The sequence below is a fragment of the Ctenopharyngodon idella genome, chromosome 9 (assembly GCF_019924925.1).
Source record: "Ctenopharyngodon idella isolate HZGC_01 chromosome 9, HZGC01, whole genome shotgun sequence".
NCBI lineage: Eukaryota > Metazoa > Chordata > Actinopteri > Cypriniformes > Xenocyprididae > Ctenopharyngodon > Ctenopharyngodon idella.
In genome coordinates, this window is record NC_067228.1 from 16,154,091 (window position 1) to 16,167,428 (window position 13,338).

A 13,338-nucleotide genomic window follows, 5' to 3' on the forward strand; every position below is an offset into this window, starting at 1 on the left:
GTATAAACAGTGCAAGTGCACTTGACTCATGATAGAGACACTTGATTTGGATGTACTGATTTGTTCGAAGTCATAAATCAGCCACATATTTCATAAAACTCCACATCAATCTGACTTTACCTTAACATTGCTATATGTAAATAGGGTGTGGAGAATAATTTGTATTTTCACTGCTTCAGCTTTGTCCAAATAGGGAAAGATACACCCTGTCTATGTCTGCAAACTCCAATAGTAATTTTGAAGTGGTTTGCCTGTCAGCAATGTGCTGGAAAAGTGCTTACAACACTGCAGGCCACACAGGCACTAAAAATGGGAGCCCTCCAAACTGGTGTCGATCTCTTGAAACTCAACCCTCAGTTCTTTCACCACACATAATGCATTTACCACGCGCCGGCTAACAGCTGTAGCCTTAGCCCATTAGGCTAGTTAGTGTAGCCCTTTTTCACTCCCTTTGGACCCTCCGAGGTTCGCCACTACCCTGCCAGCACTGCAGAGGCCAAACATAAACACAATTGCCATGGACTGTAAGGGGCCAGAGCACAGATTTTGGACACCTTTATTAGCCATACCCTCCCATGAGCTCTTTAAAATGAGATTAGCCATACTTATTGGCTTCTGTGGCAATGTAGCACAATTTGTCGACACTTATCGGTGTAAAACAGTCACCCGGCTGCCGGTGCTGTGGCAGGAGACATAAGGCGTTTTGGCAGGGCCCCCTACAGTTTTGGGCTGGTTGAAATGATGCAAATCAGATTATTTCGGCTGATGAACACTCGCATGTGGCTACATTTTTGGGCATCTGGACACCTAGCATGCTTGGCAATAACAACAACTTCTGTTAAAATGTTTTAGAAATGACAAAATGCAATTTTGATAACTCAGAGACAAGTTATACATATTGAAGCGACTGTCATGGCGGTTGAGCAAATCCGCCATATTTTTTTTTACAAATATTACACTTGTTGTACCATGAACTGTAGTTTTAAGGTTTTTAGGCGAGAATGTAGTTGTTTAGACCTGAAATATGTGACTCATATTTAATCATAGCACCTATTTTACAATTTGTTTAGACGTTTTCGGAGATGCGGCCGTCAGCGGCCGTTCAGTGCTCGTGTACCCGCCGAGAACAGCTTCATCTCGGCCAGTGTTTCGGGGATTTGCCGCTGGCTTTTATAGTGGTTAAACATGAGATATAATTCATTTTGGGTACACAAAACGGGCAATCTTTGGTATTATTAATCTATTACTTGTTCCTGATCAAATTGAATTGGGCTATTTAAATTTAATAATTTAATATTGAGGTTATATTTAACTTACATCCTGTAGAGCACTGCTTTTGTACGTTTGACTGAATTGTACAATTGTGTTTACTTCCTGTGTCATTTATAATGGCTATTGTTGTTCATTTAAATATTGTTGTTCAATAAATATTATTTTATATAAATATGTTGTATTTGGTATTGTGAAAGGGTCCATTAGTGCGTATTATGAATTGAGTGAAAGTTACATTAATACACCATTAGATGGCAGCAAACGTATACTTCAGTGCATGAGTCAGTCAGTCGCAAGAGACTTGTAAACAAAGGATGTTGTTTTAGTGCTGGTATGGAAAATTCCCTTCACTGTAAAAAGGACAAATACAAAGATCGCTTTCCTCAGCAGACATTCAAATGGATTTATATAATGGATATAATATTATGGACATCGGCCTGAAGAATGAATGTTATATCAAACACAGGTAATGCTCGCTCAGGCGATCTGTCTCTCTCTCTAATACTATACAAAATACAATGAGTTTCAATGGAGGGACTCAACATTCCTTCGTTACCAGTTCTAAAGTGACGTTTTAGAATTAGTAACAGAGACTTGGTCAAACTGTCAACTTCAGATTTTTTTTAATCATAATCTGTCCATTAAAAAGAAAACGTAATCTTTGAATGATATTTTTTCCAATTTTCTTTCTAAGATCCAAGCGGCCACTGTCTGTTTAACAGAAGATAATCTGCTGCCCTCACTGGCTACAAAGCCCTGTGTGACACTGTACCATGAAACAATTAAAATTAATTTGGGTTGAGGAAAGAGCCCATCTTGAGTCCACGTCAGGCCTGCTTACGCTCTGCATGACCCCCTTTTTCAATTATTCTGCTGCTCTCAAACAGAGCCATTTGGGCTTCCAGATTGGCAGAATAAATGAACAATCAGCGGGATTCGGCTCAAATGAATCCTCATCCCACAGAGCATGCAGGAAAATTTTTCTGTCTCCAGAACATAGGCGGATCATATTATTTTTTTTTACAATAACGTGTAGCTAAGCATGTTAGGTCAACGTGAAAACTGCAAGGCTTGCTGTGATGTGTTTTGCATGCAGAATGAGGTACAAACGCTAACAGGAAAAAGGAGTGTCAAATAAGAGTTTAAACACTCTGACAGAAAATTTGGATGATCAGCATCAGTAAGGGTGATATTTTTCAGTAGTGATTTTCTCTTCGGATTTCATGCCAAGACACCTCCAGCAATTTTCAAGAAATCTGTGATGCCTTTTATAAGTATAATAAACAGAAGTTGTCCCTATGGCAACAAGGTTTTGTTAGTCTAGTTAGTTCAAGCAAAATACTTAGCATGAAGCTAGTGTATATAGCACTGTAATTATTCTTTGATTTTATCATTATTTTCTTTATTATTATTCATTATTCTCTGTTTTTTGTTTCTGCATTTCAACAAATTAATTACACATTTGCATGTTCACTGATGTCAGATAACGGTCACATGACATGCAGGTAAACAAAGAAATATTTAATAATTTCTTTGAATAATACTAAACAAATTAAAATCAATAATATTTAATTTTGATGCTATTAAATCAATAGAATAGTTTAATATCATTATGTTCAATGATATGGAAATAAATGTAAATAATTAAAGCCCCACCTTGAGGTTGTCGGCTAGGATGGTATATCTCCAGATCAAATGGCTGGGCGCTTGTCTTTTGGATCACAGTTACATTGCGGCCTGTCCATTTATTCGCTCTGGCTAAAGTGTTGGTCCTCCAGTCTGTCCAGTACACACCGCCTCCAAAGAGAGACACAGCAAACGGGTGTGACAGGTACTCATGCCCCCTGAGGATCTCTATGACCCCTGTGCCATCGTACAGGGCAGAATATATTGCATCTGAGCTGAAGGGAAAGAGAAACATGAGGTGAGACCGGCACTCTATGCCCATATCAACAAGATGTTACAATGATGACAACTTCCTGAGGGAAATTCTGAAGGTATAAGCACACTTTTTTTTTTTTTTTTCATTTCTGAAAAACTGCTTTTGTCATGCAATTATTGCATATGATTCAAGCACTCAAAGTGAATCAATAAACCATAATTTCATTATTTAGATTTAAATTTAAAATGTTTAAGTTGTTTTATAGAATGATTGAGTTTTTACACAAAAAATACTAATAACCATCAAAATGTATTTATTATTGCTTAAAAAACATAACATCTAAGCTAAACTATTCTGCCTTAAATTCAATGCTTCTTGTAATGTGCACCAAAATCTATTTTTTGTCCTTACCGAGCATCTGTCCACACTATTCTCCTTTCTTGATGGTCTAGGGTGAGTCCATTAGGCCAGGCTCCTATTTCCATGTCCTTGTACACAACATGTCTTCCACTCCCACTCATTGACGTTGCCTCAATCCGAGGAAAAGTGGCATCCCAGTCGGTCCAGAAAAGAATGCTACACAGAGAATAAAAATGTTAATGATTATAAATAGGGTATGAAATTAATTTTTTCACTCATCAGCCAATTTGGCTACTACATTTTTAGGTTATCAGCCATTCAGAACGTCTACTAGCCAAAATAAAATGATCAGAAACAAACCAGATTATCAATGTCACGGTTTAGATTTAAATATATTTAGTCTGATTCTGACTCATTTTATTGCTTTCAGCTTTACGACAGTCAATCACTGTTTGCAGATACCATTCAAATAAAATAAAATAGAAATAAAAAAATTCTCTGTGACTTCTCTTATAATTGCCTGCACGTAGCAATAAAGACGCAAGGGCGCTTTTTGCCTAAAAGTCTTGGACATGCAACATTTATGAGAACGGGTTAGAAAAAGTGACCTCTTAATTGTCTCCTAGGGATCCAGCAGCGCATACCATACGGAAAGCACCGTGCCTTGGACATCTCGATAGACACCGAGTGGTGCCACCGGAATGCGTATGGTCATAGACAACAATGTGTTCAAATTTTAAAGATGTGGCATTGCGTGGCGTTTCTCTCATACATCTCTCTACGTAGTTTATGCATTGTTTTGCTAATGTTTGAGGTTTTTTGGGGGGGGGGAAGTGCTCTGATAATGATGCCATTCAAAGTGATAGAACATAATTTATGAATCATAACCCACCAAATTGGCTTGTGTGTTGATATGCGTTACCCGCCACAGTAGATTTTCACCCGCATTTGGTGGGTTGGGGGGTGTTAATTTCAATCCCTGATTATAAACTATTCATCTGAACACATTGTCAAGCACCATATCTAACCATTTAGTCCATCAGTGTAAACATTCTAAAAGTCAAAATAATATTCTTCTTAATAAAACACCAATACTTCTAAAATACAGCTTAAAATATTTATTTTACTGTCATTTTCACCGTTTACTCATGATGACACTTAACTATTGAGTTGTCATGAGTAATTTAACTAATAGTAAACTATTGTATCCCATGCTGCCCTAAACCAGTGCTGCTTTACATCATTACAAATTAAAAATTTAAATGTAAAATTGTAGATTAATTTCAAATGATTATTTTTATATGGATACTTTAAGGAAACTGTCTGCTAGTGAAGTCAATGTCAAACATGAGGGTTCATTGAATCTGGTGTCACAGTTCTCTGGGGTGGCATGAAAGCAAAGGGCACATTCTAATCAGGGTATTATGGGGATTATAAAATGTTAAATACTTGCATCAAGCTCATATGCTAATGAAATGTGTGATCATGTTCCTGTGTCAGACATCAAAAACAATTAAACTGTCAGCCAAATGTTTAAGGACCATGGAAGGTAAGCACAAAAAGGCTTCACATGAACATTGCTACAAGGATGTAGCCTCCTTCTTTTTAGAAGTCCAATTAATTGGCCAGTAGCATACAGTCATTAAACCAGGCTTTCAATAAATAAAAGAGTTGCTAATTACAAAGACAGCTAATCCCTTCAGAACTACATTTTCAACACACCTCTCCATGACACAGCTGTGAGGGGCATTTTTTTTAGAGTAACTATAATGAATTTGGTTCATTTTAATATGTGCCACGCTGCTGAGTGTGAAATCAGTCTTTGAATATTTTCCATAATTGTTCTTTTCAGCTTTCAGTGAAATAATTTACAGTATTTCATCCAACTGAGCGCCAATATGAGCTCTAGCTGGACTGTGGGGATATCACATTTCTCCTCTATTGCTCACAGGGTTTGTAAAAAATGTTTCAGCTGTATAACAATATGAATACATAACAAAATGATAAAAACTGATAAAGACTGATACTGAAAATGATTTAACGAGCTATTATTTGTGCCTCTGTGCTGTTTTGTGAAAAAATCTGCCGTCAAAAGCATCACTGTATAATTAAAAACATTTAAAAAGAGACCACACAAAAAGCTGGATTCTACAAAGGATCCAGGCTGGATATATGATTCTTCTTCATATTAAACGCACCAGGCTACTCTGTCATGTGCTTTGACAAGATTGTGAGGATGAGCTGTTTTTCTCCAACATTTACCTTTTGCTGTTATACTTTTAAATGTTAATGCTGTTCATTTAATTTTTGCTAAAAAGTCTGTCCTAACAGTGAGTTACCATTAAACTTCGAAACAAAAATAGAACATGTAACCGTACATAATTTTGAATAAAAATGAATTTTTTAAAATGATAAAAAAATATTTTTATATCCTTCAATTGGCAAGATGTGAAACAAAGTGTTTATTTAATAAATTATTAAATATTAAATGAATGTAAAACATTTAAGAATTAATTATCAATTAAAAAGAAAAAAATTGTTTAGTTTATTGTTATAGCCTTCATTTGGCAAAATGTGGATAAAAGGTTTTTTCAATAAATTATATGAATTAAAATTAATTTTAACAAAATTAAATAAATATTTTGGCATATTGTGAAAAGCTTTTGATTACTAAAATATTTGCGGTTCTATTCGTATTTTGTTTATTGTCAGTGAGCATTATTCAAGGTTCTCAAATGCTACTGGGATCATCGTGTGACTTTCCCAAGCTTATGCTGTCATATTTGAGACATTTTTCCCCCCAGCGTGCCTCCATAAGAAATGTAGAACTGAGCAAGAGAAGAGCACAGCTGAGAGTAAGGAGACAAAAAAAGAAACGGAACACAACAAATAAACAGCAAGATGCAGCGCGTTATTCTAGAACTATCATTAGTAATAGATGACAAACAAGTCCCCTGAAATATGATTGCTCTGTTATGCACCCAAGATAGTCTCTATGAGGACAAATTACGACAAAAAAAGGAATGAAACTTTTTTTCACTGTTTGTTCTCGCTGCTGTGAGCGTTGCTGAAGGGACTGTGAAAAAGAAAAGCAGAGTAATTTTTCAAACTAAAAGAAAAGAAAATTAGGATGTGGTAAATTTTGTTTGAGACTAATACACACCCCTGTCCTGGATCTACAGCCAGCGCTCGTGGGTGCTCCATGCCACCGGCAATCAAAGTCGTTCTCATTTCCCCATTCAGCTTGGCCACCTCAATCTGATCCAAGTTGCTGTCTATCCAGTAAAGGTTTCCTGCAATCCAATCCACTGCAAGTCCCTCTGGGGTGGCCAAACCGTGCTGAATCACAACCTCGACCCCGGTCACACCTACAAAACAAACCACTCGCGCTAGTTCATAGGGTGGACTGGGTTTCAAATTCAGCACAGCAAAGCATTCTGGTCGTTTTGAACTTTCTTTTGAAGTATTGAGCTCTTCAAAATGCTACTCCTTGCTGAAAAGACCAGTTCGGACCAGAACGCACTGCTATGCTGATTTATGCTACTCTAGTCATGGATGGCATGGTCTTTCTGATGAAGCTGGCCAAAGGAAGCTTGCTAGTTAAAGGGATAGTTCACTCAAAAATTAAAACTATTAAAAATCTTTTTGGGTAAAAAATAAAATAAATTGATTAAATAAACTATAACCTACATGTTGAAAATTAGAAATACTGATTGGCAACTAACTTAAATAAGTTTAAATTGAAGTATTATAATTACTAATAAAAAAAAATAAAATAAAAAAAATATTAACGCAAATGACTAAAACTTAAACTAAAAACTGGGGGGTATTCCAGAAAGCAGGTTGTGTGACTTACCTAGATAAGTTTAATCAGAGTAAGCGGGTAACCTCAACTTTCATTTTCAAAACTTGATGCAACTTTCAGGGTAAGTAGCCATAGCAACTTATTCTCTGAACATAACCAGCTCCAGAGCAAGTTATGTTCCAGGGTTAGTTTACTTCAGAGGTATTCAGCGCATACGTGCCCTCATCTCACTCATCTCGGATCTGCTGCACTCAATGCGTTTTTTTTTTTTATATATATATATATATAATGTATTTCTGGAGTTTAGGGTATGTGTGATGGTAAGTTACCTTGCTTTCTGGAATACCCCCCTGAAAATCTAAAAATAGTTAATTCAAAATAATACTAAAATAACACTGGTTCCAAACATGTATGACTTTTTATCTTCTATGAAACATAAAAGATGTGTTAAAAAAAAAAAAAAAAGAAAAAAAAAGAAAAAAGAAAGTTTTGCCCATACTCAATACTTTCTAAGTCAACCTTTCTTCAAAACTATTTTTATTTTTTATTATTTATTATAATAATTTATTATTATTTATTTAGCCTGGTATGGACACCAGCATACCAACATCCTAAGCAGGCGATCAGCATCCACAACACAACATTTGCTGGTCTTTTTAACAGGGTTCCTGAAAATAAAATAACTCTGGAAAAGAAAACACTGATGTTAAAGAAAAGGAAGTTTTCCCTCAGCAGTAAACAAGATTTTTTTTTCAGCTATCTATAATCCAGTTGTTTGCAATTATTCTCAGCTGTAGAGGGCTTTATGAAATTCTAACAAAAGGAGAGAGCAATAGCTGCACTGGGGGCCTGCTCCTCTGAGAAAGAGACTCAGATGTGTGCTTAATGCAGCTTCAAAATAGTCTTCAAAACAATACAAGGGTATTCAGCAGTTTCTTCAGAGGTTTTCCGCGTCATTCAAAGAGTCATTGTACGCACAACGCATACTGTATTGCGATACTATTCTGGGGACGTGACCTGCGTACTAGGAATTGGGAAATAGAATATCTACTCGAACTAAAGCTTAGGTTAAACAAAGGCTGAGTGGCGATGGGACATCAATTTGGGTGTTCATTACCTCCGGTCTCTGAGAGCTTTCCCCGATAGATCTTATCCTCCACCACGTCGGTCCAGTAAAGCAAACTGTGGTTGAAGTGGAAGTCGAGAGCGATGGTGTTCCGTAGGCCAGGCACGAGCAGGCTGTAGTCACGTTTATGAAGGTCGATTCGTCTGATCTCATGCCGGATAGAGAAGATAACAAAAGCCTCAAAGGGATCTTGGAGAAAAAACAAATTGATTATTAACACCCCACACCTGTGCATTAGAGGTTACAAGAGCATTGCGCTTTGTGTTGAAGTGTCAGCCATGCACATTTTTATATGCACAACCCCTAATTAGTCTTTTAGCTGACGTTTTTATTTACAGGAACAGTTCTCCTAGAAAAACCTGAGGATAATGTTGTTTTACACTCGAGTAGTCTTTAGTAAAGGTGCAATCCAAGCAGCAGGTGAAATATGCCTTAAAAGATTCTGGTCTTATGAGGTTAATATATTAGAAATGAGATATATATATCTCATTTCTAATAAAGTTTCCAGTCCTTCTCTGTATCTACTAGGCAACATCACCCCTACAACCAAAGAAAAAAAAAATCTTTTCTACTGGAGATGCCTGCTGAGAGCTATAAATGTGGCTGTCTATAACAAGAACTTACTCTCAAGAGCTATATATGACACTAAATCCATAAAATACCACACAGATGCTTGTTGTCATATTCTGACTAATGACCTAAATTCAGATTCCCTGAGACAATTTAAAAGCATTTGGCAGGCATGCTGCTGTAAAGACATTAGCTTCTCAATGGGAAGCTCCTGTCTGCGTATCCCACTGTCATTGTATTACTGTTGCTCTTATTGCTGTGTAACATGGACAGATCCACTATGAGTGGACAGAAATGCACAGTGAAGTTATTTCACTGAGAATCATAATTAGTCTATATGAATACTGCTATTTTCTTGTGCTACAATTATTTCAGTTTGTTCTTCACACAACACTTTTGGTATATATACTGTGCATATTCATATATATATATAAATATGTATAGTATATATACCAAAAGTGTTGTGTGAAGAACAAACTGAAATAATTGTAGCACAAGAAAATAGCAGTATATATATATATATATATGGTATACATTACATTAGGGGTGTAACGGTACACAGAAGTCACAGTTCAGTACGTACCTCGGTTTTGGGGTCACGGATCGTAACAATTTCGGTACAATAGGAAAAATGGTCACACTTTACTTTAGGGTCCAATTCTCACTATTAACTAACTAATTACTATTTTTTTTCCTCAATAAACCCCTAATTACTGCTTATTAATAAGTAGTTAGTAAGGTAGTTGTTAAGTTTAGGTCTTGGGTAGGATTATGGGATGTAGAATATGGTCATGCAGAATATCTGCTTTATAATTACTAACAAACAGCCAATATCCTAGTAATAAGCATGCTAATAAGCAACTAGTTAATAGTGAGAATTGGACCTTAAACTGTTACAGGACAAAGGAACAAATCCACAATGCTAGGTTTATTTTATTTTATTTTATTTTGAACAGACAGTAGTGCATCACATTTTGCGAGCCTTTCAAAGTATTCTCCTTTGTCCGTGAGCACAGAAAGACACATTTGACGAGTGCGTGCATCTCGAGGACTTGTTTTCAAGCGACCACTTCCAAGTGTGCCCCCTTCAGGATTGGAGTGTGGATCACCTGTGACTGGCAGTGTTCGTCATCTAACTGCATGAACCGAACCGTGACGTCCGTATCGTACAGTTCGGGATGAATACATGTCCCGTTACACACCTAATTAATATATATATATATATACACACACACACACACACACATATGTATATACACACACCAAAAGTGTTGTGTGAGGAACAAACTGAAATACTTTTTGTATTTGGGGGACTGGTGAATCCCTTATTACATTTCTATGGTAACCTGTGGAAATTTAAATACCTGTGCTGTGGCAGCTCTCTCCATCTGAATCAAGGCTCCAGCCAGGATAACATGAACACTTGACAGTGGTCTTATGCTGTTCGCATATCTGACTACACTTCAGGTGAGCAGAGCAATAGTCCACTGTCTCGCATGTTTGGTTGTCAGAGCCTAGATGGAGTCCGGTGGGACATGAACACACCACCCCTTTGCTGGGGATCACTGCACACTGGTGACTGCAGCCTCCATTACCTTGCAAACATTTCTCTGGAACAGACAAGAACAGCATGAGTAAGGACAAAAACAGATTCTGTTTGAAAAGCTGGTGATATGAAGCCATGTTTGAACAGGTGTGAACTGAAACAGAAAAGGTTTGGTTTGGAATTGAACATTTGCATAAGACTAGAAGCTTATCGCTCTTCATCTAAAAAATATTTGTGTGTCTTTCTTGACTAGGCCATTATGCCATTACACTGACCTAATCAACATCACCCGCCAAGTGTCCAAAAAAAAAAAAAAAAAAAAAAAGTTATGCAAGTAATTACATTATTCATGTGGAAGATACAATGAGAATCCACAGATCTGAATGATGACCGACTCCAGATGCTATGCAGGCCAAATAAACTCATTCAAGGTGGAAAATGGCTTTTTCGTCAGTTTAAAAGAAATGAAAACTGGGTCTCCGACACATCGTCTCTTTTCAGAATGGATCAGACAAGTGCCAGTACTCTTAGTCTCTCATCTCTAATGGATAAGCTTTTTCCTTTCATTGAAGCACCTGGTCCTTTTTAGGAGAGAAAGACAAAGGGGAGGGAAAACACAGCTTGTTGAAAATGACACTTTCCAAGGTCTCTTTGCCTCTACTGATTATGATGATCCCCTCTGCGGCCGTAAGAGAGAATTGAATTTTCTTCACAGGGGACCCTGAAGTCTATATGGAGGTGAAGAATAGCTGCTTCCCAAAGGTTACAAATGGCATTGAGCCCTGCTGCGCTGGTCTGAGTCAGTCAGCCCCCTCAAGGTCCACTGGCACCATCTAATTGGCAATGAGAGGCCCAAGCCAAAAGCAGGTCTAGTCAGACAGATAATACACCTCATCCTCAAAACATGAATGTTGGGCTCCCATGGGTGAGTGCTAGCAATGCACTGAAAGTCACTGAAATGTTTGTCTAGTCGCATTCTGAGAGAATTATACATCGGTGACTCTCAGGAGACAGTTTCCCCAGTGAGGGCTTCAGAGGCAAACAGATCCACATGTTTAGCTCTGATTCAGAAGGGCCTTATTTTTTCCCTGTCTTTAGCTTAGAGAGCATGTGTTGGCTTTCCATTACACTTGCTCAAAGATGCACCTTAAAGAGATTCAAGTAGCCCTGAGAGACATGCAGTGTATGCACAAACACAGTATACTAAAATCTTTTCACCCATGGAGAGATCAACACAATACATATTGATTTGCTCAAGTGTATGAATTCAAATCTATACTGCTCAGGTATTTTATTCTCATTGGTTAGTTGCCTTGTTTCATGGTTTGGCTTCCTGTGTATTGATAGACCTGCTCCACATGACTAATTCTAATTCAATCCATCCAAATTTCTTGCAGAATGCACTAGACCTCACGTAATACCACAGCAGTTTAATAGCTTAAGTCACAGGGTGTACAGTGAATAAAGGCTGTGAACACAAGCATTATGAACCCAGTGATAAATATGTACTGCGACACTTGCATTAATTAAAGGCGGAATGAATTCAAAAAATCAAAGACTTTTAGACCATGTCTGTTAGCTCTGCGGACAAAATTTACTTTAGCAGACATTCACATTTAAAACGTACAGTCTTTCTTTTCCAGGAATACATCCACAATATTATTAATGACTCATTGTTTACTGTATCCAGGGGCGTATACAAACTTTGTCCAAATACAGTGTGACACCACAAGAAGCCAGGCCTATTAAAAATATTTTTTTGGTAATTGCAAAAAAAAAAAAAAAAAAAAAATATATATATATATATATATATATATTTATTTTTTTTTTTGCTAATCAAATATATCAATAATAAAGTGTAAATAATACAATAAAACACTGCTTTACAGTGATTTTATCATGGCTAAAGGAGGATCTTACAAAAAAAACATTGTAAAGCTGTGATTTTTTGTGAAAAGTGTTTTTTGTTTTGTTTTGTTTTTGCTAATGTGACAAAAGCCAATTATGCTCAACAAATAAAAAAGCAATTAATAATAATAAATTGGTATTTTAATACAAATAATAATAATAATAATTGGAATTGATAATTCTTCTGCAAAGAAAAATAGAGTTCATTATCCTAACTGCAATCTATTTACAGTTGCCAAGCAACACAGGCATTTCAATGTAGAATTTGCAGTCACAGGTGTGCATTTATTCAGAATGGCTTCAAACATGCCTCATCCAATCCAAATTTAGAGTTGAAGTGATCAATTTTTTAAAATCTTGGAACAGTACAGCAGATGAGGCTCTAATCAAAACCTCGCATGCACTCACCACAGAAAGGGCCCTCATCCGAATGGTCAGCGCAGTCATTTCGCCCGTCACAGATCTTGGTGGGAGGCAGGCAGGTGCTGGAGTCATTCGCACAGGACTGAGTAGGGGGCTTACAGACGGAGGACTCACACGAGTCTTCATCTGAGCGGTCTTCACAGTCGTTGTCGCCGTCACACACCCAGCTCTTGCTGATACACTTCCCTTGGGACACAACATTCAGTCAGACCTCTAAATAAATCAAGCTGTCAGCCTTAAATTGTTGTTTGTAGGTGAGCATAAAGATAAATCTGGGTACATTTTAAAAGGTGGCGAAACGTCAAGCCGAGGTGACGTCAGATGCAAACAGAAGCTTTTAGCAAGTGTCAGCTCATTTAACCCTCAGAGACTCATTTTATCAAAACTGCAACAATTATTTAAACATTTTTATTATGGAACATACATTACTGTTCAAAACTTTGGGG

At 37.0% G+C, this 13,338-nt stretch overlaps 1 protein-coding gene across 10 annotated transcripts in view; it reads right to left on the minus strand.

Moving 5' to 3' along the window:
- lrp1bb (low density lipoprotein receptor-related protein 1Bb) overlaps positions 1 to 13,338 on the minus strand; it is a 308,080-nt gene that overhangs the window by 108,458 nt on the left and 186,284 nt on the right. For all 10 annotated transcript variants that reach the window (XR_007931607.1, XM_051905644.1, XM_051905648.1 and 7 more), the window contains 6 exons: positions 12,878 to 13,078; positions 10,380 to 10,625; positions 8,437 to 8,634; positions 6,678 to 6,882; positions 3,566 to 3,730; positions 2,929 to 3,173 (listed from right to left, as the gene is read on the minus strand). Coding sequence is in view for 9 of the 10 variants with exons in the window: in XM_051905644.1 (XP_051761604.1) it covers positions 2,929 to 3,173; positions 3,566 to 3,730; positions 6,678 to 6,882; positions 8,437 to 8,634; positions 10,380 to 10,625; positions 12,878 to 13,078 (1,260 nt within the window). In the remaining variant the exon portion in view is untranslated. The remainder of the gene's footprint in view (positions 1 to 2,928; positions 3,174 to 3,565; positions 3,731 to 6,677; positions 6,883 to 8,436; positions 8,635 to 10,379; positions 10,626 to 12,877; positions 13,079 to 13,338) is intronic.